At 51.7% G+C, this 26,824-nt stretch overlaps 1 protein-coding gene across 3 annotated transcripts; it reads left to right on the plus strand.

Moving 5' to 3' along the window:
* The first annotated feature begins 6 nt into the window (after positions 1-6).
* Positions 7-26,824, plus strand: ZBTB49 (zinc finger and BTB domain containing 49). Of its 3 annotated transcripts, none has more exons than XM_047857651.1 (8): positions 7-133; positions 7,647-7,817; positions 9,817-10,922; positions 13,407-13,453; positions 20,186-20,259; positions 21,781-21,863; positions 21,955-22,116; positions 25,687-26,824. In XM_047857651.1, the coding sequence occupies exons 2-8, from the start codon at positions 7,666-7,668 to the stop codon at positions 26,358-26,360; spliced, it is 2,298 nt and encodes a 765-aa protein (XP_047713607.1). In that variant the 5' UTR covers positions 7-133; positions 7,647-7,665; the 3' UTR covers positions 26,361-26,824. The 3 variants fall into 3 exon arrangements, with proteins under 3 accessions (XP_047713607.1, XP_047713609.1, XP_047713608.1); XM_047857652.1 differs by lacking the exon at positions 7-133 and adding an exon at positions 7,015-7,148; XM_047857653.1 differs by lacking the exon at positions 7,647-7,817 and having other exon boundaries at positions 11-133.

A 26,824-nucleotide genomic window follows, 5' to 3' on the forward strand; every position in this document is an offset into this window, starting at 1 on the left:
GAAGCCGGAGGCGGATCCGGCCGGCCAAGGGGGCGTTGTCGGGATGGTTCCGCGGCCCGCGGGGCCCGGCGAGCGGCGCTGAGGGCGGCGGTGGCGGCGGCCGGTGAAGAGGGGCAGGCGGGGCAGGACTCGGGTAGGTGGCCGCCGGGCCGGGAGGCCGGCCTCTCGAGGGCGTGGGGCCCCAGCGCGGTGCGGTGGGAGCGGCCCCGGCCCGGAGCAGCCGCCGCCGCCTCCGCTCCCGGGCTGAGCGAGGGTCGCGCGGGAGTTCGCTCGATCCCAGAGGCGCGGGGCCTGCGCCCCCCGTGCCGCCGCTTCGGCCCCGTGGCGCGCTCCTTGTCCCCGTGTGTCGCCCTGTAGTCGCGGGCAGGGCTGAGCGCCGCGGAGCTCCTAGCCAAGCGCGGCCTCGTTTCCACGCGGGCTGCGCGCGTGTGAAACGGGCGCGGAGACTCCGTCCCCGGTCCGGCCCGGGAGTCGGTGAACGCGCCGCGCTCAGCACGGTGCCCGCCGCTTGCTTAATGGTTCAGCCGTTCCTCTTGGCCCTCAGCGGGGGCTGGCAGACGGGGGCGGTCATTAAGTGCTTGCCGCTTAACCGAGTGGCTACGGGGTGTATGGGGTGTGGACACGGTCATGTGCGCTCCAGTCACCCGGCGGGGAGGGGGGAGGAGTGATAAGGAGGGTTTCTCTCCGGAGGTGAGCGCGGTTGGGCTGGAATGGAGAGTGCATCCGTTTGCTAAGCCCTCGTAGCCAGCACCACAGGCTGGAAGTCCAAGACCAAGGTATCGGGATGGTTTCTTCTGAGGCTGCACCACCTGGCCCGCAGACACCCACGTTTTTGCCGTGTTTTCACGTGGCCTTTCTTCTGTGCGGGAGCATCCCTGAGGTCTCTCCTGGTGTCCAAGTTTTCTCCCCTAATGGGGACAGCAGTCCGATGGCATTAGGGCCCACTCGAATGGCTTCACGTAATTACCTCTTTAAAGACCCGATCTCAAAGCCGCAAATATTATGAGGTACTAGGGCTTAGGGTTTCAACGTTTGGGTTTTGGGGGGGAACACCATTCAGCCCTTAACAGAAGGCATTCACCGGAAGGACAAGGAAGAAAACATTTTCCAGCAGAAGTGACAGAATGGCCTTGAGGTCTCAAAGCAGGGCGGTTGAGGTGTTTTTGTGTGCAGGGCACACATGTGTCTCATTGGTGTTTGTGCTCTTCTGCATTTGTGTTTTCACTTGGTCCCCCCTGGAAGCCCAGGGGGAGCCCTCTTTCGTCTTTCTTGGTAAATCGAGTTTTCTGGTTTCAGCACACATGTCTTTTCCTCGAGGAAGTTCTCCCTGACCCTCCTCCTTCAAATTAATCTGCACTTCCCTCTTTCAGCGTCTCCTGGACCATGTAGTTCCTGTTTATTCTCTATCTGGGGCACCGGGGTCCAAGGGCACCTGACTGGGGACCCCCCCAGACAGACCACTGATGAAATCCAAAGGCAGAGAAATGAGTGGCGGTGACGCAAGAAAGGAGTATATTTCAGGGAGGCCACCACGGGCAGGACAGTGGACTAGGGCTCAAAGACGGTCTCCAAAGTTCCGGAAGGGCTTCCAGGTTTATATAAGGAAAATGCAGAACAGAGGTTGGCAGATGCGTGCAGGTGGGCAGTGAAGGTCAGGTCGATCATCGTCTTAGGGTCAGTCACACGGCGTCTTCCCGGCTCAGGGCAGGCCTTGTGGCTTGAGGGGGCAGTTTCAGTTCCCAGCAGGGGATGCTTTGCCCGAGTTAAGAAACGAGCTGGAAAGAAGAACTTAGTCTGTTGGAAAGTACAGACTGAGGTCAGAATGGAGGGATTTGAGGTCCTCGTCCGTGAAGGCTCTGGTGGCCGCATATGTGAGTTGTTCACCATCATACCCTCAGTGGGGAGCATACAGTGACACTCCATAAAGTTAAATGAATGAGGTGAAAACTGAGACACAGCCCGTGGAGGGCAGGGGACAGATCTTGCCCAGGCATTTCATCCTCACAACGCCTTGCACATGTCAGGCACACAGTGTCAGTTTAACTGCGTCGGCCTATATAGTGTCTTAGAGTCAGTCACTAGAGAGCTAAGACAACCAGGCTTGCTTGCTTGAAGCCATTGCTTCTGTCATGGGATTGGGGGGGGGGGGGGGCATTAGGAATGAGCCATTTGAAAACCGTGATGACCAAAGACAAAGGTCGGACCACTCAAAGGCAAGGTGGGTGCTGAGGTGTGTGAACTGTGGACCTTTGGAGAAGTATCCATTGGTGGCCCCAGGAAAGAAACTTCTCAAATTCTGGGTATCTGACCAGTTGGAAAAGTGTCCCAGGGAACAGAAGGGCCCCTGCTCTAGGATCCCTCTCTGCAGGGTAGAATTCTGTTCTGGCTCTTACTCCCTTTACAAGCACCTCTTCACATGTAAGCTGTTTCGTGTGTGTGTGTTCTCTTTTCCCATATTTTCCCAAGTTTTCCCAAATTTCCCTTTGAGTCCAGTTCGTCCATCTTCCCACCATCACATTTCGGTACAGATTTGTAGCATTTAAAACAGAAATACCTTAGGAATTCTTTAACCAGTGGGGGACCTCTCCATTTTTACATACGGAAAACTGAGGCTCAGAGTCTCCAGCTGTGGAGACGCTATGTATTGAGCACCCCTGTGTTCAGGGCGCCCTTCTAGGTACCAGAGATACGCTGATGAATAAGGCAGATGTGGTCTGTGTCCTCTGGTCTTTGTTCCTGGTCACAGAGCGAGCAGCTGCAAACACGGAGATCGGTCTGTGCCCCTTGAGTCCCAGCACGACACTGTGTGTTGCACTTGCCCATCCTCGCATATGCCGTGCTCACCTAGGCCCTCAACTGACTGGATCCAAGGAAGGCCTTTCACCTGCCGAGTGGAACTCAGAGTAGGGGTTAAGCACGTGGGCTTTGGGGTCATTCCCTGGGTTTAAATCCGAACTCCGCCCCTTATTATCAGTTACTCACTAGCTGTGTCGTCTTCTCTGTACCCGGTCAGGTTGTCTCTTGCGTTGCAACAAACTACCCCAAAACTTAGGGGACTTAAAAACTTATTTTCTCTCACGGTTTTGTGGGCCAGGAATTCAAGCAGAGCTCCACTGGGCAATTCTTCAGTTCCATGTGATACTCGCCTGGAGGCTGGGGCTGGTCTGGAGAGTCAGGTGTGGCTTTGCTGTCTGGTGGCTGGAAGGCTGGGCTCAGCTGAGTCCTTCTCCGGTTCCACATGTTCTCCAGTTGGGCGCCTTACAGCCAACCCAGGCCTCCAGAGTCACTGTTCCAGAAGACAGACAGTGGCAGCTGTCAGACCCAGAAATGAGCAGGGCTTTACACCCTCACTTTTGCCTGTTGTTGGTTAAGACACAGGCTGCTCAGATTCAAGGCAGGGAGAGACCTAGATCCCACCTCCCCTTGAAGGAATGTCAGAGTTGTAGCCCTCTTTAATGGTCCACGTGCCTCATCATCCTCATCTATAAACTAAGAGGGGTACTTATGATTATCGTGAGAATTAAAGGAGATGAACTGGGTATGAGATGAGCATAGGGACTGAAAAAACACGCGTAAAGGACTTAGAACAGTGCATGGCATGTTAGAAGCATTTTGTAAGCACGGGTCTGTATTATCACTGTCTTAGGCACATGATCCGTCGTTATTTATGCTTGTCACCCCTAAGACTCATGAGGAATATGAGATGTAAATTCTTTTTCCAGAGCTCTCTCTAATCTTGTGGGGGAGGTACAGAATTGCTGTCATGAAGCCATTAGAGAACTGTACTGAGTAGTACAGAGTAACGATTTTCATAGTCCGTGTAAATTGTGTAACAGTTTCTAACTGTACATCACTTCTATATAGCTGGAAAATGTCTAAAGATCGAGAACATTTGCTGCATTTTAGCGTTAAAGCCTACAGAGGAAGGTTTTGTGTTGTATTTTTAATGTCCTTTTTCTCGTGGGATGTAGCATAGCACCAGAGCATGGGCTCCAGGGTTAGGAACCAGGCTTTAAATCCTGGCTTTGGAACACAGGATATTTAAACTCCCCATTTCTTAATTTCGTCTCTTCTAAAAGGCCGATAATAGGGTTCTTGTCGGATTATGGGAGTTAATGGATAGAATGTGCTTAACACAGTTCCTGGCCTGAAAATAGCGAACGATAGGTAATAACAATAAGCCAGTAACCCTTTTCTTTTCAAGCAACTGATGGGGCAGGGGTAGGTAACTGAGGACTCTATCATTTGGCTGTTCGGTACCCTCGAGGATTTAACACGGGGCACTGCCCCACCACCCGACATAACGCTCCCCTTTCTGTATTCTTGGTCTGAGTGATAAACCCCTCTCCCCGTGCTTTAGGGTTGCTCTTTAGAGGTGACATCACCTCTAATGCTAGTTTTCTTTGAATCCCACCCTGAGCTCAAACCAGAAGATCATGCCAGTACCCCAAGCTTTACGTGTCAGAAACTAAGCTTTCCGTGAAGAAATAGGGGGATCCAAATGAGGCGTAGAGCTGAGGGTGAGTTTTAGAGATTCGAAGTCGAGGGGTCATACAGTGGAGATGGTTAGCAGAAAGTTGGACATTTGGAGCTACTGGTCAAAGCTAAAGTGTCCCATTTTGGGGTTGTCTGCTTCGAGCAGATGGAGGCCAGGAGTAGATGTGATTTTCATGGGAGAGAGAAGGGGGGGCCCAGGGGCTGAATCGTAAGGGACGTTACCGCTTGGCAAGGGGCTCGCCGAGGAGGACGTACAGGATAGAGAGGGAGCAGATCAGGGGCTTGGTCGGAGGAGGGCCCCGGGGGAGGCAGGCGTGTCCAGAAGGAGGCGCGCAGACCGCACTCCACAGGCTGTGGCTGGGGAGCGGCCCCTGCGGGCACGGGTGTAGCAAGACGCAAGGTGAGAAGAGAGTCCTCCGAAAGCAGAGCCGGGTGTGGAGTGGCTGCTTTGAGGGGTGTCAGAAAACGCGCTGTGATGAGTAGATGTGCCTAGAGGGACGGTTTTGTTGTCCTGTCTTCTTCTGCTTTTTTTCGACGCGAGGCAATCTTGGTGTGTTCGCAGGAACTGGTGGGCCAGGTGGGGACAGAGCAAAGCAGTGAAAAAGCCGAGAATGAAGCCAAGTGCTGGGGGAGGCCGTGGTGGGGGCGAGGGGAGAGGAAAGCTGGCTTTGCAAGGAAGGCACACTTCATCCTGTGAAGCTGGAGGGGTCGCCTGAGGGACGAGCGAGAAAATTGGAATTACGAAAATAATTTAAAGGCACTCAGGTTACATCAAGTTATCTGTGGACTCAACCTTCTTGGTGAAGTCAGGTCACAGTCACTTTTATGGACGAGGGAGACAGACCTGGTGGAAACGAAGAGAAGGGAAAGAGCCTAGAAGAGTAGCTGCGGGGCTGGAGGGGGGGTGTCAAAAAGATGTAAAGAGACATCACTAACTGTTGTCCGTTAGCAGCAGAGGTTAGCCAGCGTGGATCTTAATGGGCGAGTGTCTGCTCTGTGCCAGGCAAAGGTGAATAAGGTGGTCCCCTCAGAGCTCACAGCAGAGCTGGAGACGCAACTGATCGAACATAAGGATAGGTCATCTAGGGAGGCAGGTGTGGGGTGCCGTACGATTGCAGAGGGGGGACCCCAGACTTGAGGAAACACTGGGGAGGAAGGAACACGTTTCCGAACGGCAGGAAAGGCTTCTAGGAGACGGTGACAGCTCAGCAGAGCCGTGATATTTGGAAGAGTCCAGTGTGGATAAAGTATTCCCAGGACAGGAAGTATCAGAACCGAGGGCTTTGGGGGCAGAGAGCAAGGCAGGGTCCTGTAATCTGCCTGCCCCAGGAACAGCTGGAACAAGACTGGACAAAACCCAGACGGTGTCCAGGAACCGGGGCTTTTCACAGGCTCTCCGGGTGCTCTTTAGAGAGAACATTTGTTGAATACTTAGTATGTCTGTTGCTGTTCTCGATGTTCACGTGGGTTCTCACAATTGTCTCCGTAACCCGTGAGGTAGGGTGAGGAACGTGGACGTGGAGATAGTCATTGCCCAAAGTCACGTAGGTCATGAGCAGTGGCTGGGGCTCCGCACTCTCCCCAACACAGCTTGTCTGGGGAGCCGCAGGTAGCATGTTTTGGTGGGCACCTAGGGGGCATGGGAGGGGATAAGGCGATGGTGATCACGATGGGAGAAGGGGCTGTGTTCAAAAGCTTCGTTTTGGCTTCGTGGTTTGGTGACTTTTTCCATCATGCTTCTGCACTGAGGATGAAAGCGAACGAAGAGACCACACTGTTCCACACGGCCATTGCGGCACACGCCTGCCCCAGGCTGGCTTCATTTGTCCCCACGACTTCTCTTCCCTTCGGCGTGTCTCCCTGGATTGTGCTCCTGGCATGAACCCGTGCCTTCCTCTCCTGTGTATTCAGGTGTCTGAGTACTGTATTTGTGTGGTTGTGTGTCGTGTACTTTGTGTGTGGTTGTGTGTCGTGTACTTGTGTGTGTGTGCGTGTGTGTGTGTGTGTTTAGTAGAATTTAGGCTTCGTGAGGGCGGGGACTTGGTATGTTTGCTGGTTTGTTGCTGTAGCCCTAGAACCTGGCACATAGAGAGGTTGAAGACATGTGAGACCTTCCGTGTCTGAAAGAGGGTTTCCCATCTCGTTCAGTCTTAAAGTCAGCGTTCTTGAAAAGGCCTGTAAGATTCTACATGGTCTGACCCTCTCCCCTTCTCTCTCTCTCCCTCCCTCCCTCCCTCTCCCTGTCTCCCTCTCTCTCTCCCTGTCTCCCTCTCCCTCTCCCTGTCTCCCTCTCTCTCTCCCTGTCTCCCTCTCTCTCTCCCTGTCTCCCTCTCTCTCTCCCTCTCTCTCTCTCCCTCTCTCTCTCTCTCTCTCTCTCTCTCTCTCTCTCGTACGCACATACAAGCACTGACACACACAGGCACATCACGTCCTGCCACTCCCTTGGCTTCAGCGCTCTCAAGCTCAGCGGGCGCCTAACGCTTTCTAGTCTGTGCACGTCGGGTACGTGCAAGACGGGTGTTTGCTAAGGTAGCACCCCATCAGAGAGGCAGGAAGGAGCAGACGAGTACACGTGCTGCTTTGTGATATCTTTGTTATTAGTGTCTCGTGATGTAAGTTAATTTGTTTTGACTTACACCTTATCTCTGCAGGTAAGTTCCTAATTTTCCTCACCTTCTAATTCAGCGCCCTACGTATAGGTGCTCAATAAATACAGATTGGTCTTATCCACTTGGCTTTTCTCTACCCTTCTAAGTGTTTACATACACACGCTTTGTTGTTGTTGAATTATTCCAAAGTAGAAACCAGAGAAACGCATGTAGCATTATCGTGGTCGTAGTCTACATTTGCACTGTCAAATCCCGTGGCTCTTTAAATAAATTAAAGGTTTAGTTCCTCAGTCACAGCAGCCACATTTCAAGTGCTTAAGGCTGCTGTATCGAACGGTGTGGATGCGGAACATTTGCATCACTGCAGGTAATTCTGTGAAACTGCACCGGTCTCGATGCTTAAGACCCAGGGTTTTTTATGCTTGTTGTTGGTTTGTTTGAAGGAGCCGTGACTGAACCGCAGGTCAGTCCGCGGGTTCTGGGGCCACGTCGCTCCCAGTCACCCCTGGGTCACGGTCTACTTCCTGCTCTTCCTCGCAGGTCTCCCGGGTGTTTGAGCATGGACCCGGTTGCCACCCACAGCTGCCACCTCCTTCAGCAACTGCACGAGCAGCGTATCCAAGGCCTGCTTTGTGACTGCATGTTGGTGGTGAAAGGGGTCTGCTTTAAAGCACATAAGAATGTTCTGGCAGCGTTCAGTCAGTATTTCAGGTACGTGTTGTAGACTTTGTTCTTCTAACCGTATGGAGAAAAAGCTCTTGTAGCGTGGATGTGTGTTGACTAAATTTTATTCTCTCCTTGGGTTTCACCTGTTCTTACCTTTTGTAGCACTGGGTGCGAGTTTTGCTTTTTGTATTTAGAGCAGCCTGAGGAAAAGAGCCTTTCGACCAAAAACTGTCTGGGCTGATTGAAAGTGTGTTGCCACTTTGTCTTTGATAGCTCTAATCAAGGTCAGGTTTCTCTATGTACTTCTTACCCTTTTGTGGTAAAAAGATTGAAGAATAGAATTCTTGGTGAGAACTTTCTCGTGATAAGAAACTGAAGGGGGGAAAACACCCTACATACTGATTTTTTATTAAAATATTTTCATTTTTGTTTTTCACTGGAATAGTCTAAGAAAACAGGTTTGAGCTGAATTTATTTCTTCCTGTACTCATTTTCAGGTCATTAGACATTGTTGGAGTTAAGTGTTCTACGTACATTTTCTGAGTGGCTGAGGTTTATCTCTCTGTAAGCACTGAAGCTTTTTTTTGGTACCTTTTTTCCCCTTAAAATGCGTACCGTTTCATTGCTCTTGTAAGTCGTATATGGAACCTGACTTAATCTTTCCATCAAATTAAACCTCCGCCATCATCCGTGGTCTAAGTCCACGTTGCAATGGACGGATCAGCTCACTGAGGTAATCAGCCCTTTTTGTCCCTGTGCAACTTGGTCCCAGACTCTGCTTTCCCTGCCCCTTTTTAATTTGTGCTTCCCTCAGGCAGGAACACAGCTGACGGCTATTTTGGGGAAGCAGGTGATTGGATTAGGGAAAAGGTCCACAAACTTGCCAGACCACGTACCTGACCCAGCTTGGCGGTTTAGATGCAGCACAAACTCGTTCACCTGGAACTCGACGCGTGTGCAGAATAAAGCGCGTGGGCGTTGTGCCCTTTTCCCTCATTCACTCCGAGGGCTCTTCTTGTTCTCACGGCTGGCTTGTGGGCCGTTGGGTTGCAGAGAAACCTCTAACAGATCTGATTACAAAATGAGTGTATATCAAGTCCCTAGAGTTGTCAGATTCACAGAGACAGAAAGTAGAGTGGTGATGCCAGGGGCTGGGGGCGGGGGGGGGGGGGGCGGGGAATAGAAGTTAATTGTTTCGTGGGTATAGAGTTTCGGTTTGGGAAGATGAAACGTTCTGGAAATGGACAGTGGTGATGGGGGCACAGCAGTGTGAATGTACTTCATGCCACTGGATTTCCCGTTGGAACTATGCTTAACATTTTTAACCACTTAGGAATGGACCAGATGGTAAATATTACGTATATTTTGCCACAATTAAACAAACTAAAATTAAAAGAATGAGTGTCGAGTGTTGGTTTTTTATAGTTATTTTTATTTTTAGACATTTTTAAGGCACTTAGATGTGGAAATGTTTTTGTTATGTGTTTTATCGTCTGAAATATAATTTGCCAGACTAGATATGAAATACTCTACCTGTATGCAGTCGATCATACATATGGATAATTATACTTTGAAAAGAACAATGAGTATATTTCAGAATTTTACTTTGAGATCTGTTTGGAAGGTTGAATATCCAGCACGCTAATTTAATTCATCTGAATTGATTTATTGGACAGCTTGCCAACACTTTTTAAAGGATTAAAATGCACTTCATTTAAAAATCTTGGCATGTAGGGGCACCTGGGTGGCTGAGTTGGTTGAGCATCCCACTCTTGATTTCAGCTCCAGTATGATCCCAGCGTCATGGGATTGAGCCTCATGCTCAGCGTGGAGCCTGCTTAAGATTCTGTCTCTCTCTCTCTCTCTCTCTCTCTCTCTCTCTCTCTCTCTGCCCCTCTCCCCCTCTCACACTCTCTGTAAAGTGAAATTAATAACAAAACATAAATCTCAGCATTTACAGGATAGTATTCTTGAATATTAACATGAGTATTACTCATAAGAAAAAAGTAATCATACTATAAACAGCTATCCTTTCTTTTATCAGGAGCCTCTTTCAGAATTCTTCAGGCCAAAAAAGTGATGTTTTTCACCTGGATGTTAAAAACGTCAGCGGCATCGGGCAGATCCTGGACTTCATGTACACGTCCCATCTAGATCTTAACCAGGACAACATACGAGTCGTGCTGGACATAGCCCAGTGCTTGCAGGTTCAAAACGTTCTGAATCTGTGTCACACGTTTTTGAAATCGGCCGCTGTGGAACAGCCCCCTGGCGTGTCCTGTAACAGTACATTCTCCCTGCAGAGCGCTCTGGCTGCTGACGCTAACTGTGTCGTCAGCGAAAACTACCCTCCTCCTTTGCTGCAGGAGTGTCCCGCGGAGGTTCAGCAGAGTAAGGTGTTGGATGAACCCCATTCTCACGCTCCCCCGTCAGTTAATCTTCATCACCCTGCGGGCGAAGCGCCCAAACCGGCGCCCGGTCCGCTAGAGGCCAGCGGCCCAGAGCTGCCTCTCAGGCAGAGCTACTGCTACAAACTCCGAAACTTCTACAGTAAGCAGTACTATAAACAGGCTGCCTGTCCCGGTCACGGGAGGGTGGGCGAGCCGCCCTTCCCGTCCAGCACCCCCACGGGCCTCGGTGCCGGGGAGCGCCAGCCTGGCGCGGCCAGCCGGCCCGGATGTGGGCCGGAGCCTGCGGGGCTCCTGCCTCCTCACTGCTCGGCCCCGCCCCTGAGTGAGCCGGACCTGGACCCGGACCCGGGGTCCGACAGCACGCGCCAGCCCCCGGCCAAGCAGATGAGGCTCAAAAAGGCCATCCACCTGAAGAGGCTCAACTTCCTCAGGTCACGGACACCCGCGGAGCCGGCGACTGAAGCCAGGCGGGAGGACGGTGTGACCGAGCGGGCAGGCCCTGCCGGTGCAGATGCGCGGGAGGAAGCCAGCGGCCCCAGTGCTGAGGGACAAGGAGGCGGGGAGCTCATCGCCTCTGAGCACTCGAACTGCGTGAACGACACGGAGCGGCCTGAGGACCCCGCGGCGCTGGAGGACCAGTCCCAGATGCTCCAGCCACAGAGACAGTACGCGTGCGAACTGTGTGGGAAACCTTTTAAACACCCAAGCAACCTGGAGCTTCACAAACGGTCTCACACAGGTACACTGATTCAGTGCCCGCAGGCAAAGGAAAGGACCTGACCCAGACGCTCAGACACCACTGCCTGCTCTGCTTTTGTAAGAAGTTTTGCTGTTGCTCGATGACGCCATTGATAATCCCCCAGAAAATCCAGGAGCGTTAGCTGCTCTTTCTCTGACGTTGTTGGTGATTACTCTTAAAGAACGATCTCGGAGTTCTGTAGACGCTCTCGTAGAACCAGTTGCAAAAGAAGGCACACTTTTCGTTTTTAATCGTGGCTTTGTGTGATAAACCTTCCAGCTTTGAAGAAGCGTAGCGAATTGTTTTGACGCGCTGAAAATCTGAGATATGTTCTAAAACGGATAAGCTGTATTTGCTCTTTAGAATTAGATGAACTTTATATTTTTTTAAAGCATGATGTTGCTTTAGGTTCATCCAGACCAAAATAACTGAGGGTAATAGCAAAAGGTCTCTGGGAAGCCATGTTAATATCAGATTTTTTCAAATTGCGGTTTGGAAGGAAGAGGTACACTTTTTAATAAGGATCAGCTTTAACCGTTTGATAATTGGTTTTCAAATGGTAATTCTTCCATTTTGAACGTTGAATTTTCAGAGGCTTAGTACCCTAATTCATACCTCGTCCTTTCTCCAGAAAGTTTATTTTTTCCAAATGCTAAGTGTCACGGATACGACGTTATACGACACTTACATGTTATACGACACTTACGTGTTACTTTCCTTCCTGTAGTTAAACTGGGTGACTCTACTGCACGTGAATTAATGACAGCTCCCCTATAAGCATGAGAAGTACTATGCTAACGGGTGCTTCCAGCATAACTGCTTTTAAGGTGCTTGTGCCATTGTGATCATGTCCACGTGCCATTCTGTTACCACTTTGGGTTGCCCACGGGCTTAGGTGTTTGCTACCTCGTTGCATTATCGAGAGACTTCTATATGGCAGCCCTTCGTTTTCATGTGTTTGCATGTAAAGTGCTTTCGTTGGTGGTAGTGGTTCAGAATTATTTTATGTGAAGGCAGTATCGTTGGCTCAGCGTTGCCTGAAAAAAACTTGTTTTATTTAGGTCATTCTGCTTGCTTAAATTTCCTGGAGCCTAACGATCGTTATGATTTTTATTTGAGAACATCTCTCTCTAGCTTTAAAGGAAACAAATTACATTGTTTGTTCTGAAGGAACATCTTCGGATGCCAGTATCACACAGCCATGGCACAGGTGTTGACGGGGACAGAAATTGGGAAGGCGGCAGGCAGTTCTCTGATTACGGTCTGGGGAGCCCTTCCAGGGGGTCTGTGGGGCCTGAACTCTTTCCATCAGAGTCTGCGATGTTACTTGCCCTCTCCTTTCCTGCTCCAGGCGCACAGTGGAGTCAGCTAAAGGCTGCGGCCGCTCTGGTGGCCGCCGAGAGGTCTGATGGCGTGTTCTGAAGGTCTCCGTTTCCATTTCTGACGTGGGCTCTACCCACCGATGTAGCCTATGTAAACCAAAGCTCTTTAGGGCCGTCAGTTATTCAGAGGGCGAAGGGGTCCTGAGAGCAGAAAGGGAGGCCCCCTGGCATAGGGTGATTGGCCCCGGTCACTCGTGAGTCTCGGCGACTGGTGACCTCTCGTTTCAGACTGTTGTAACTCAGAATGGGGTCTTTCACTTGACATTATCGTCTTCCCCATAATTTCAGACGTGAATGTAGTCACCAAATACAGGATTCGTGTGATTATAATTACTCAGGGTCGGAACTTCCGGCTTGTCCTTGAGGAAGCCATTGAACAGTTTTAGGAAGCCGTTCAACTCAAAAAATACCCTGGCAGGAGCTCAGAGAGCTAGCAGGGTGCCAAACCTCAGCAACACAGGAAGAAGGGAAACGTTCATGTTTAAAAAAAGAATCTTAACGAAACCACTTGATTTGAGGGGGATTCTTGGTCTTCAACGCATAGTAGGTTTTACAGGCCACAGGGGGTACCTTGAAGTACGCTTTTCCTGTTCTCTACGCCGGGTCAGAGCTGCGGTGGTTCCCCTGGGGTGGCGTCCACTCTGGACAGAGGTCGCCCGTCTGTTCTGTTCCAGGACGCAGAGGCCGGCGGTGGCCAGGGAAGCGCGTCCCCCTGCTGAATCTTGTTTTCCCCTGTAAGCGCGCGTCAGCCACCGAAAGGCGGCGGAGATGGGTCTTCCCCGGCACGCTTGAAGTCCACCCCTGTGTGGCCGCCCCGTGCGGTGCGAGCGAGGCTCCCTGGCCGTGTCGGAAACTGGTGGTGAAGGACTCAGGCCGAAGGGCAGGGGAGCGGGCCGCTGCTGTCCGGCAGATGGCCTCTGCGCCGTCCAGGGGGGTGCGGGACAATCAGGAGGACGTGGGGACTCTGCCCACGCTCGTAATTTGGGAAAGAAGGCGACGCTGTCTTCTGAGAGGGCAGCGGAGATGGTGTAAACATTTTGAACAAAGTTGTGGTGCCGATGTGACTAATGATTTTACAAGTTGTTATTTTGTTTTGTTTCAGGTGAGAAACCTTTTGAATGTAACATTTGTGGGAAACATTTCTCTCAGGTGGGAATACTCTTATTTACTTTAATAACTGGAAACCCGAAACCCAGTGCTTTTTATTATTATTATTACAAATAAGACCTACATTTGGACTTCCGAGAGAAGCCTCTGGTGGTGTCTGTAACGTTGACTTCACACTAAATCGGAAGAAAATAATTTCTAAGGAAAACAAATTTTTAGATCATCAGGGGAAAAACAGCATTTTTTGTAAGGGTGTGAACTTCCCCCCCACTTAAGGATGGGTCCGATCCTGGTATGTTTCTTCTCTTTCGTGAACGAGCTTTCCGGTAAACCACAGTGAGCACCCACCCACCTGGAGGCCGCAGGTGCCGGGCTGTGTCCAGGACAAATGTCCCCTTCCTCCGGCTGGCACATCAGTTGTTAGGATGCGGGGAACAGAGCAAGCATTTCTCGTTCCTGCTTGGGCCGCCTTTCAGCTGACCCCTGTTTCATGATCATTGGGACACGTATAAAGTCTCCCCATCCAGCCAGTGTTTTGGTCCCTCCTACGCGTGCTGATCTGGGCGCTGGACGTAAACACCCCCTAGAGAGTTAATGTGTTAGAGGAAATTCTGAACGTAGACTGGTGGCAACCCACTTCTGAAATGGAGGGAGAGCCCTGCTTCTCTGCCACGTGCCGGGCGCTGGCATTTTAGAGGGTGGGTGAGGCCGGCTGCTCGGCCCCGGGCACACGGGCCTGCCGAGGAAACAGCCACCGCACGCCGTCGTTCCACTGGCGGGTGCCGCAGATCCGGTCGCAGCTCGTGCAGACGCTGTGTCACTGGGGCCAGGACTCTGGGCTGGGCCCTGACCCAAGAGCCCTCCGGGCCATAGAGCTGGCCGCAGCGCTCCCCAGGGCACGGAACCTCCGTGGCAGCGCCGTCTCCTGGCACGTCCCCCACGGAGCCAGCTCTCCGGGGTCCCCTTCGTTCTCCCCCCCAACCCCCAAACCTGTGCCCTCAGGGGCTTTTCCCTCCCACTGCCACCTGCCTGCAGGGATTCACCGAGTCCGGACCCCTGCCTTGGCGTCTTTAGTCCACACTTGCCGTCCAGGAGAACTCTGGCACCCACACTGTGTCCAATAGGTTTTTGAGAAGCGAGGGGAGTCTTCTCTCCTCCAGCTGCCAGTTATTCAAGGCCCTGGCAGCTTCAGGATGGCCTCGCCTGGGGGTTCCGAGCTGTGGCCACGACGATGGGCAGCGTGGATTCGGATCCCGCCCCTGGCCTGCTACTCAGTGACCTCGGGCAAGCCACCCCACCCTTTGCAACGTCAGCTTCCTTGTCTGTGAAACCAGGGAAAGGAGACGACTGACCCTGGGGAGCATGTGGGGAGTAAACGAGCTGGTAGAAGTAAGAACTCCTTTCTGCCTGGCACGTAGTTCGTGCTCAGGGGGCATCATTATCTCCCGTCCCAGGGCCGCCCTCTCCGTTCTTGCAGACCAGTCTTCCCAGGGCACACCCCCCCCCCCCCCCCACCATCTTAACCTCACAGCTTTGGGGTGGGGGAGAACCTAAGACTTGGACTCATGACTGTTAACAATTAGCAGCCATCACTCCCTGGCCCACATTGTCCTAATTCTTAAATCAGGATCGTACTACCTCATGCCAAGTGTCAGGAGGAGTAAATGAAACAGTGGACACGAAAGCCCTTCGGACGTTTAAAATGTGATGACGGCTTAGGGTCTGTCCTCTCCTTGCATGGAATCCTTCCCTGACCCCTCTTTGCTAATCAGAGAGAACCGGACATTGAAGCGTTCGTAGTCAGCCTTCAGCCTCCTCTCCTGGCATCGATGGCAGGTCTGGCCTCCAGAGATTCTGATTTGGTCGCTTTGGGGTGCGGCCCGGGTGTAGGGATGTGTTAGTACAGCGATTTGGAAGTGTGGCTGAGGTTGAGGACCGCTGCTCTGACCTCGTCCTCCACTTGCCCTCCGGAGTCCCATCAAGGTGGCCCTGATGACTGCCGCTCCCGAAATCCTCCTCTGCTGGGGTCTGTGGTTTTGTCGGTTTTGTGAACATAGGATTACGTATACCTGCAGTTTTCAGATGCGTGTTGCTGTTTTACCTCGTAGCGAAATTATGAAATTTTTTGTGAACAAGGACTTCTGTTTAAAAACCACTCAGTAATAAGTGTTTGTGGCAAGCGTGGGGTGTGCTGGGGAAATATGCATAGGGAACGGCATGGACAAAGAGAAGCGAGTGCTCGTTTCTGCCTGGAGGAAGTGGTGTTCGGGGCGGGTGATGAAGACGGGAAGTATGTTACGAGATCGCTCAGGTGAGCCCCAAAGACCAGCAGACATTTGATAAGCCTGGGGGTCTCTGGCATTGAGGAAGCTGTCGCGTTGTGGATACAGGGATACTTTGTAAGTAGTGCCCGCTGACCATCTCCGCCTTACGGCAGGCAGTCATTTTTATTTTTTATTTCTTTAATTTCTTTTTTGGATTATTTTTTATATTAAATATAATTTATTGTCAGATTGGTTTCCATACAACACCCAGTGCTCATCCCAATAGGTGCCCTCCTCAATGCCCGTCACCCACCCTCCTCTCCTTTCCACCCCCCCTCAACCCTCAGTTCTCAATTTTTAAGAATCTCTTATGTTTTGGCTCCCTCCCTAACCGTTTTTTTTTTTCCTTCCCCTCCCCCATGGGTTTCTGTTAAGTTTCTCAGGATCCACATAAGAGTGAAACCATATGGTATCTGTCTTTCTCTGTATGGCTTATTTCACTTAGCATCACACTCTCCAGTTCCATCCACGTTGCTACAAAGGGCCATATTTCATTTTTTCTCATTGCCACATAGTATTCCATTGTGTATATAAACCACAATTTCTTTATCCATTCATCAGTTGATGGACATTTAGGCTCTTTCCATAATTTGGCTATTGTTGAGAGTGCTGCTATAAACATTGGGGTACAAGTGCCCCTGTGCATCAGCACTCCTGGATCCCTTGGGTAAATTCCTAGCAGTGCTATTGCTGGGTCATAGGGTAGATCTATTTTTAATTTTCTGAGGAACCTCCACACTGTTTTCCAGAGCGGCTGCACCAATTTGCATTCCCACCAACAGTGCAAGAGGGTTCCCGTTTCTCCACATCCTCTCAAGCATCTATAGTCTCCTGATTTGTACGTTTTAGCCACTCTGACTGGTGTGAGGTGATATCTGAGTGTGGTTTTGATTTGCATTTCCCTGATGAGGAGCGACATTGAGCATCTTTTCATGTGCCTGTTGGCCATCCGGATGTCTTCTTTAGAGAAGTGTCTAGTCATGTTTTCTGCCCATTTCTTCACTGGATTATTTGTTTTTCGGGTGTGGAGTTTGGTGAGCTCTTTACAGATTTTGGATACTAGCCCTTTGTCTGATATGTCATTTGCAAATATATTTTCCCATTCCATCGGTTGCCTTTTAGTTTTGTTGATTGTTTCCTTTGCAGTGCAGAAGCTTTTTATCTTCAGAAGGGCCCAATAGTTCATTTTTGCTTTTAATTTCCTTGCCTTTGGAGATGTGTTGAGTAAGAATGAGCTGGAGCAGATGTTTGCGGTTACGGTGTATTGGAGTGCTCCCATGCTGTTGCTGGAATGTTTGCTTTGGTAGAAGGGAGTTTGTAAATATTTTCCCTTCTGGAAGTCTCGAAAGTGAGAAAACAGATTCACCAATGAGAATTAATCTTTTATGCTGTTTCCTCAATTTATATTTAGTAGAGTCAGTCTTGGGGGGGAAAAAAGTTACCCATAACCTTGCCGTTGAGTCTGTAAGCAGTACGATACGTGAGCTTTGCAAAGCTACTGTAATTCGAGACTGTGGCAACAGACGACACCTGTTAATGTAATTGTGGACACGGTCTGTGCGCGGATCTCAGCACTGGGGGTCCCGCATGCGTTAGAGTATGAGTGAGGCTCTGTCCGAATGCAGGGTGTCCGTGCGGGGTAGAACCCGGCCCCGTAGGTGCACCCGGAGGAGACGTGAGGTAGGGGCAGGTCTGGAACATCTGTGACGTGAGAAATGGGAAGAGGAAACCTTGTGCACTGAGCTGTCTTTTAGGAGAGGACTGGAGTTGTGTCGTCTCTCCAAAGAGGCAGGAATGGAAACTTGGAGTGACTGGTGCAGTCGGTGCCTTCTGGAAAGAGGTGTCCCGTGTGTGGGGCGCAACTGAGGGGGCCCGCCTGGAGATCAGTGTGCTCCCCCCGGGCACAGACACAGCCTGACGCCACAGGTGACAGGGTTTGGGCCCGTCCAGGGGAAAATGCAAGAGTAAGAGTGTTTTGATGAACTTTTCCTAAGTTGTTGAATTTTGAGCCCTGAGGTGGTATGTCCCACACTCCCGTTGTTTAGGAGACATCTCTGTGCTAATCTCCAGATTTTTTTTCCCTGTTAATTTTTGTTATTTGGTGAAATCCTAAAGTCCCAAAACTCCTGAACTAGGTGACTTTTAAGATCTGGGATCCCTTTTATCTCTAAGATGGTATGACTCCTCAGCTGTTTTTTACATGAATAATCAGCTGCCGTTGGAAAAGTGTTCTGATAGAGAATATGTGTTTGGTTTGCTCGTGTTTAAATGCTCACGTCCTCGTGCCTATTAGAAAGGGTTTATTTTTTAAATTACTCAAATCAGGTGTTAGTTCTTTTCTGCAGCAGAGTTTTCTGTTCACAGTTCTGACAGCTCCCTCCTAATTTAAAATATCTGCTTAGAAGGAGTAGAGCCTCCTTTGCTGCTAACGTTCTTGAGCACAGACAGTGAGTGCCGCAGGCTTGGGAGTCCACAGACCTGAATCAGGATGTTTGATCCCGGCTGTCGGAGCCCAGGCTGATGACTTCCCTCCAGAGCATCCGTTTGCTTTTCCGCAGACCGCGATGCTACTGCTTTATAAGGGAGTTGTGACTAGGTGACAAGTTGTCTGCGGCTGCTAACCCAGCCGCTTCATGCCTGGTAACCTCCGATTCATCAGTAGCAGTCACTGTTACCAGCGCTTGCTAGAGAGTTCCATCCAAGATGTGGACCAGGTACTTAGCATGTAATGAGCACGAGAGTGAAGCACAGTTTACCAAAAATAAAGATGCTTCAGTAAAGGTCAAGTACTCTGGGTCCCAGTTTGCTGTGCCATTTGGCAAAAATCGTTGAATGCATTATCGGACTTTTTTGCCGGAATCTTTCAGTGTGTCATCTGCTTTTATACCATCGGCCAGATCAATATGTGCTCCTTTATCTGGGGGAAGATTTTCATGATCCACTTCTATTTATTAAATAGCTCCAAAAAAAAATTCAAGGGGTTGTTTTGCTACTGCTTATTACACTATGTTAAGTGGAAGATCATTTGATTATACTTGCTTTGAAAACGAGTAATTGTGACGCTTCAGTTAAAAAGCAAGGGCTCAGTGCTGCTAAGCACTGACTCAGAGAATGCATTTCAGTCGTGATACATCATTTACAAAGTAACTTAAAAAGAAGGACCTAATTTAACAGATGAGCCCATGGTGCTATTCCAATTGTTATATAACTGATGCGCTTTTCTGGAATTTGCAATTGACTGACTTAAAACAGTCAGTGGTACATTATCTCACCTCCCGGGAGCTGTTTCCCCAACAGCCAAGTGACTCTTGTACGTAATAGTCAACACAAGCCACTTTATTCACAGAAACTTGTGAGTTCAGACTCCCACAAACCCATGTTACTTTCTGGCCCAGCTGTGTAACAGGGGCAGTTACTTATTTATCTGAATCTGAGTTTTTCATCTAGAAAACAGATCTAATTACTAAGAGCAGCTTAGTGATGTGTGTAAGGGCAGGCAGATGAAACGCATATGGCTGTTGACACTTACTGTTGTCAGTAGTCATTCTGTTAAAAGCTAGGTATTTACCAATGTTTTGCCAAATTCTTCCTCTTTAGTTATCTCTAATAAACCTGAGTTTTTTCGAAGCCATATTTATCATATTCTGAAGTACCTGACTGTGTGATCTCCCAGAGCCTGACTCACACAATCTCCATGCTCTGTAACATGAAATCCCCAGGCCGCACTTTTTCTACCTGTAAGTTTCCACTCAGAAGTGGACTTCAGACCGCCTTCAAACGTATAACCATGCACTGTCTGCATTTTATTTAAAATCTAGTTTGCAGATTTACAAAGCCAAATTTGTTAGTTGGCCATTACTGTTCATCCTCTCTTTTTGGCTTATTTTGTGCATAATGCCGGCACATTATTACCCTCGGGCACATTCATTCGTTTCAGTGTCTTTATAACGGAACACTGTAAAAAATTAGGAGGAGAAATGACAGATTGAGTCTATTAAGTTAAATTCCAGCAGTGGAGGATTTTGTTTTCAAATCCTAATTTGAAACATTGGCCAGGAGCTTTTTTAGTATAAGGCGATTGCTGTTTCAATTTTAGTGTACTTGAGGCAAGTTAATATTGATTTCCTATTTGCCATTTGCCAGGGAAGCAGCACAGCGCGTACCCGCGAGGTGACAAGCCAGGGGCTCACGGGGAGCACTGGGGTCAGAAGTGTGCCATCAGGCATGTCCGTGCGGTCTGCAGATTGCCGGGCAGGCCCAGGCCCCCGAGTGAGGACGGGGCTGTCCCTGGTCTCCCTGCACGCGGCTGCTTTGAGCTGTGCATATGTAATCTTCACCTGGAAGTTGGACCAGGACCTGGCTCGGTCTGTTAGTTTTCCTTTTGAATTTATAGAACCTTCAAGAAAACTGGTCATTACTGGCATGCGTTTTCTCCTCCCCTCTCTTACAGGCAGGTAACTTGCAGACTCACTTACGTCGGCACTCTGGTGAAAAACCATACATCTGCGAAATCTGCGGAAAGAGGTCAGTGCTGGGCTCGTTCCTCTGTTTGTAAAGAATAACTCGTGTCTGTCTTTGAGTTCGGTGTTCTCTGGGCCACCTGTGGGCTCACCGCGTAGCTAAGGAACGCAGGTAAAGTCAGACCCTCCGGCTTTTCCATAACAAAAAGAAAGAGAAATGTTCATTAAGAGAAAGAAAATCTAGGACACAGAGTCTTAGGAAATGGGATTTTACATGAAACAAAATTATACTAAAATTTCCATTCATTCCAAGAATGTCTGTTAACATAGATCATAGATCCATGGGGACGTGGAGGTGACTGTTATGGGGGGGGGGGGGGGGCAATGAGACTCGCAGCCAGGAAGGGCTGGAAGGGCCCTGAGCTGAGTCAGAAACAGGCCTTGAGAGCTCAGCAGTGCGAGTGGCCAGCTGGGCAGGGCTGTGACTTGTGACAGAGTCGCAGTGGGGACCTTCCTGCCCTCCCTGGGCCGCTTGTCTGCAGTCTGCACACTTTTAACAGGCACCAGCCACAGCGCTTCAGTCATTCATTTATTTAACCAACATTTATTTGGCACCTGCTGTGTGCTAAGTGCTGTGATGGGAACATAAACAGTATAGGGGCCCCTGGCTGGTTTAGTGGGTTAGGCATCAGCCTCTTGATCTCAGCTCAGGTCTTGGTCTCAGAGTGAGACCAAGCCCCACGTGGGCTCCACGGTGGGTGTAAAGCCTTTGTTAAAAAAGAGAAGGGAAAAAAAACAGTACAGGTTCTGCCTCCGATAAATTCATAGTCAAGGGCGGTGGGCAGAGACGGCTTTGGGGACAGTTCAAGTCAAAGTCCTCCAGTATGGGGTGCGGCACGTGCTGTGGGGGACGCGGGAGGAAGAAGCGCCCCTTGTTCAGGTCCGGGAAAACCGCTGTCTGCAGATGGGAGGAAACAGAGAAAGAAAGGCTGCCTGGCCTGGCACGTCTCCCTTTCTGCCGTGGCCGCTTCAGCACCGCGGGCACGTTTCGTGCCGGGGGTATGGCACACCCCTCGCTTCGGGCGCCTCCGGAGTGAGCCCCCGCTTCTTCAGATGGTGTCACTTCCCTTTGGCCTTGTTTTACAACGTGGGTTAAATGGGAGCCTTCTGAACTCCCTTTAAAAGCAAGGCGTGTATTTAAAACCATGTCCATACACGTGTTGTTGCAAACAGAACCACTTGTACAATTAGGCGTGGTGGGAAGGAAGCGTGTTTCTGTGGCCGAGACCTCCCTGAGCCAACTCGGTGACCGTCTCTGAAGAAGAAAGAGTGACGAAACTAGGTAGAAAAAAAAAACAGTCATTCAGAAACAAAGCACTTGCATCATTTTCTACTTTCTTGTAAAAAAGAGAAAAAAAGTAAAGATTTTTAAAAACGCACATTTCAAATGAAATCAGGCCACGTCTGGTTCGTTCTGCAGGGATGTGGGGAGCAGCCCATCCGTCCCCCTCAGTGACTTGCAATTGTAAAGATGTGCACCAATGTGGAAAGAAATTCTTAATTGGGTTTCCGAATGTCACGGCAGGTTCGCAGCCTCTGGTGACGTCCAGCGCCACATTATTATTCACTCGGGAGAGAAGCCACACTTGTGTGACATCTGTGGGCGAGGTACTGCTGAGCGTTTTCCTTTCCTTTCTCGAAGACCGCTGACGAAAACGGCCTCAGTCCTTGAGCCGAACGCCTCTTGTGGTCTCTCTAGGCTTCAGTAACTTCAGCAACCTGAAGGAGCACAGAAAGACGCACACGGCCGACAAAGTGTTCACCTGTGACGACTGCGGCAAGTCCTTTAACATGCGGAGGAAGCTGGTGAAGCACCGGGTCCGGCACACGGGTGAGCGGCCGTACGGCTGCCCCGCCTGCGGTGAGTGGGTGACGCCCGCGGACACGGCCCCCCAGGTGCCCACCCTGTCGCTGCGTGGTTCACCTCCCTTTCCTCGGGGGCGACACGGACGCGGTGCTGTCCCCTCGCCCCCTCCCGCGGGGTCTCCTCTCATCCCTCCCTGGGCTCGCGTGTCAGACGTTCGCGGAGCTGCCCCGAGGTGCTCTGGGCACGGCCGAGTCCGGCTGCCGCGGGCTCCTGGCCGGGGCCGCGGGGCGTAGACAGAAAAGCGTGGAAGGGCGAGGTGTGCAGCAGCGGGCGTCAGCACAGCCGCCTCGACGGCAGGGCCTGGGGGCTGCCGGCGGACTGTCCTTTCGGAGCATCTCGAGCACGTGGTGGGGTCAAGAGGGAGGGCTTCTGGGTCACGTACGGTGAAGCAAAGGGCGCTTCTCTCCGCAAGGACGCGGCAGCGAAGTGGCCAGAAAGGGGAGGGTGGGCTGGCGGCCCTCGCTTCTGAGGGGCCTCGCCGCCCAGGTGAGGGAGGGCGGACTCTCAGTTACCTGTGTCCCTGTGATCGTGGAGGGTTTGAGCCTCTGAAGGAGAGAGGGCGTGCGTACACGTGCGTGCCTGTGATGAGCACTTCACCATGCCGACTGAGTCATGGAGGAATCAGTGAGTAACGATTTTTACGACTTCCTGTGTGCAACAGACGGGGAGAACGTCCAGAGTCCTGCTGTGGGAAGGCTGGAATTGGGCTCTGCTCGGAGCGCCTCCTCCTAATTGGAGCTGGAATCTGGAACAGGGCAGGACTTCTGGGCTGTAGCCAGAAAGTACCTTGTTTTTGTCTCCCACTTAAATTGTACACAGATCTCATCTCCTAGATACAAAGTTAGGCAACTCCATGACTCTTGTCATTACTCTTAAAAATAAAATTGGGGCGCCTGGGTGGCTCAGTCGGCTGGGCGTCCGACTTCGGCTCAGGTCATGATCTCGCGGTCCGTGAGTTCGAGCCCATGTCAGGCTCTGTGCTGACAGCTCAGATTCTGCTTCGGATTCTGTGTCCCTCTCTCTCTGCCTCTCCCCCACTCAGGCTCTGTCTCTCTCTGTCTCAGAAATAAATTAAAAAAAAAATTTTTTTTTAATAAAATAAAATTGGTAGTAGTACCTGGGTGGCTCAGTTGGTTAAGCGCCTGACTCTTGATTTCAGCGCAGGTCATGATCTCACGGTTTGTGAGATCGAGCCCCGCCCATGTTAGGCTCTGTGCTAACAGTGTGGAGCCTGCTTGGGATTCTCTCTCTCCATCTCTCTCTTAATAAAAGAGAAAAAAAAAAAAAAAAGGAAAGCAATTGTTACTTTAAATCACAAATGCAGTCTCAAATCACTAATTTAAAATGTCAGTTCCAAACGATTATTACAGCCGTCAACTTGATTTAAGATTAAATTCTCTCTTCCCTCCCCGGCTAGGGCTGGCTTAGACCCCAGTAGAGGAGGAAGCAGAGGAGGACCCTGCCTGCCTCACCTTGTGTTTCCAGCCCTTTCCCTCCCCTCACTAGCCATGGTTTCTGACCCTGATAAGGTCAGCCTGGGGCCAGGGGAAGATAAAGAGAGCACAAGAATGTTCGTTCTTATAGGACAGGTTCAAAATTTTGTAACCGCTTTATTGAGGGAAAAGCCCCATACCATAAACTTTACCCATTTAAAGCGAACAGTTCAGTGAGTGGTTCTGGTATATTACTCACAGAGTTGCACAACCCAACCCTCACCATGGTCTATTTTAGAACATTTTCATCACCCCAGAAAGGAACTCCACACCCACTAGCAGTCATTCTTCGTTCCCACGCCCCAGCCTAGACAACCATTAATCTGCTTTCTCTCTCTGGATGTGCCTGTTCTGGACATTTCGTATAAACGGAATCATTCAGCACGTGGCCTTTCATGACTGCTTTCACTCAGCAAGTGCGCTGTGAACATCGGCGTACTACTTTGTGTGGGTGTGTGTTTTCATTTCCTTGAGTTCAGAAGACAGGTTCAGTTTTAAGATGGCTTCACATTCTGGGCTTTGCAGTGAATAGAGAGCTCCTCCCTCTCCCTCCTCCACCCTTCCTCCCTCTGTCCTCTCCCTCCCCTGACTGCCTTCTCCTTCCCTTCCCTCTCTTCCTTTCCCAGCATTTCTCTGCACTTTCCAAGGTGCAGACTGCATTTTCCTCTAGCCCTGGGTTTTAGCAGTTTATTCCCAGGAGACTGTCTCTGTTGAGGTCTCACCGCCCCTCTGGCCAGTCCTCACAGGCTGGACTGAAGATGGCTCCAGGCAGCTCGCTTGTGAGCACCCTCGTTGAGTCCCTGGAAACGCAGCGTCCTGCACTGCCTGGGACTGCGGGCCACGGCCGAGCGCGGTGACCGTCCTCTCTGCCGCCAGCACGGCCAGCCGGCTGTCTCTCACCGGATTCCCCAGGCAGGAGGCAGGTGCTGCCCTGTGGTGTCCTCACGGCAAGGATGGCTGTGAAGTCTGGCCCCCTGTCTTGCCTCTGGGATGAAAGAGAGAGACTGGCCACGGTCCTCTCCTGGGGGAACTCTACTGTGGCTAAAATTCACGTCTTCAGGACCCTAGAAAAGATTATTCCTATCTGCCCAGTAATTCCATTACTGAGAATTTATCCTAAACAGTGTAAAGAAAGATGGTGACTGAACACGAAGTATGGTAGCAAACAGGTGGAGCCCGCCCACACGTGCAGGAGATCGAGGACGGGAGTCCAGACATGTCACGTGTCTGTATAAACTGTGTGGTATAGTGACAGCATAGCAAACGGTGTTGTTCAGTGAGAGAGACCGAGCCTGACGCTGAGGGCACGGTGTAGACGTGAGGACACAGGGTCACTGTGGCCACTGTGGCGAGCTTCGGTATCCTGCGTGGGGAAGGGTACACCTGTAACGCATGGACGTCGACGCCTCCTCTGCCTGATGGGCGGGCGCTCGGAGCTGAGCGTTCCACGTTCACGCGTTCACACGGGTCAGGGCGAAGCTCTAAATACGCATCTACGTAACTGTGTAGTTCTCAGTCCTCTGTCAACATGTGATGTCTTCTGGAAGGCTCTCTGTTGGTTTCTGTCTTCCGATCTTACCTACTCTCATCGTGAAGTCGACCCCCCCCCCCACCTCTGTCATATACACAGGATGGAACTAGAACCAGGAGAAGCATATGTAAAATTATGTTGAAAGCAAAAAGCTGTTTCTAAATTGTCGATCGGCCACGTTAGATTTGCGAAAACTTGAACAAAACGGGCGAGGTTTCCCGGCACGGGCCGGCAGGGGCTGGCACCTCGGCTTACCCGGCGAGGCGCTCCCGTGCGGGGACACAGAGTCCCTCGAAGGCTCACGCCGAGGTGCCCGCCGCCAAAAGGCCGCGGGGCGGAGGGACGCAGTGGAGAAGAACGCGAGCGTCTTCCGGGGCGAGCAGGTGTCGGGAGGGCTGGACTCCGTGCGGGTGAAAGCAGTGAAAGCAGAGCCGCCTGGGTTTTAGAAGGGGGCGGGCGCGGGGGCGGGCGCGGGGGCGGGCGCGGGGGCGGTGCTTCCGGAAGGCGCGCTTCTGAAAGCACATCCTTTTCCTCTCGCAGGGAAGTGTTTCGGGGGCTCCGGCGACCTCCGCAGGCACGTGCGCACGCACACGGGCGAGAAGCCGTACGCGTGCGAGGTGTGCAGCAAGTGCTTCACGCGCTCCGCCGTCCTCCGGCGGCACAAGAGGACGCACTGCAGGCCCGAGGCGCGCCGGGACGCGCTGGACGAGCTGGCGCAGGCCCTCGACGCCTCCGACCTCGAGAAGTCCCAGGGCTCGGATGCGTTCTCCCGGGACGTGCCCGTCGCCTTGATGCCCGCGTCGCTCAAGCTCCCCGCGCACCCGGTGGAAGAGTCCGTGACGGAATTTGACGGCCACGCTGCCGGCCCCTACTGCAAGTTCCGGGCCGCGGTCGAGCCTCACGGAGCCGGCGGGCCGGAGAAGCTGGGTCCGGACCCCGGCAAGCTCGCCAAGCGCCCCCTGCAGCCGGCGCCGCAGCAGACGTTCGCTTACCCGGGCGCGGCCGCCTCCGCCGGCGACCAGCCGCTGCCGGCCGACAGCCCGTCCCTGGGCCGCTCGTCCCCGGCCGCGCTGGACAACCCCTGCGGCGACGGGCCGGGCGGCCGCGCGGCCTCCACGCCCTACAGGAACCCCGAGGGCCAGTTCTTCTCCAGCATGACCCTCTGGGGGCTGGCCATGAAGACGCTGCAGAACGAAAACGAGCTGGACCAGTGACGGCCGGCGACGGCCCCGCCCGGTCCCCGCGGCATCTTCTCCGCTCGGCAGGCGGGTCCCCGCGCCGCGGGAGGGGGCCCGGCCCCTTCCCAACAGCCCGAGGATCGTGTGACCGCCCCTGTGCCGCCGGTGGCTGATAACCGGGAGCATCTGGAGCCCAGGATCTGGGAAGGCCTGCCGGCTCCCCGCGCACACAGACGCGGGACCGGAGGCTCCAGGGGCAGCAGCTACCGGCTGGGGACACCGGCCCACTGACATCAGCCGGGCAGGACGGCGGGCACGCTCTGGGCCCGCTGCTGCACCCCGAGTCGTGTTCGAGGGAAAACATACAGAAACACAAATATTTTTGCATTTTTACATGATTGAAATTTGTAGCGTTTTGTACTTTACGCAAAAATTTTATTTGTATATGAAACCCGTGCTATAATTTAATGGGAATAAATGAAACTTGACTTTCTCTATAA

The sequence above is a fragment of the Prionailurus viverrinus genome, chromosome B1, assembly GCF_022837055.1.
Source record: "Prionailurus viverrinus isolate Anna chromosome B1, UM_Priviv_1.0, whole genome shotgun sequence".
Taxonomy (NCBI): Eukaryota; Metazoa; Chordata; class Mammalia; order Carnivora; family Felidae; genus Prionailurus; species Prionailurus viverrinus.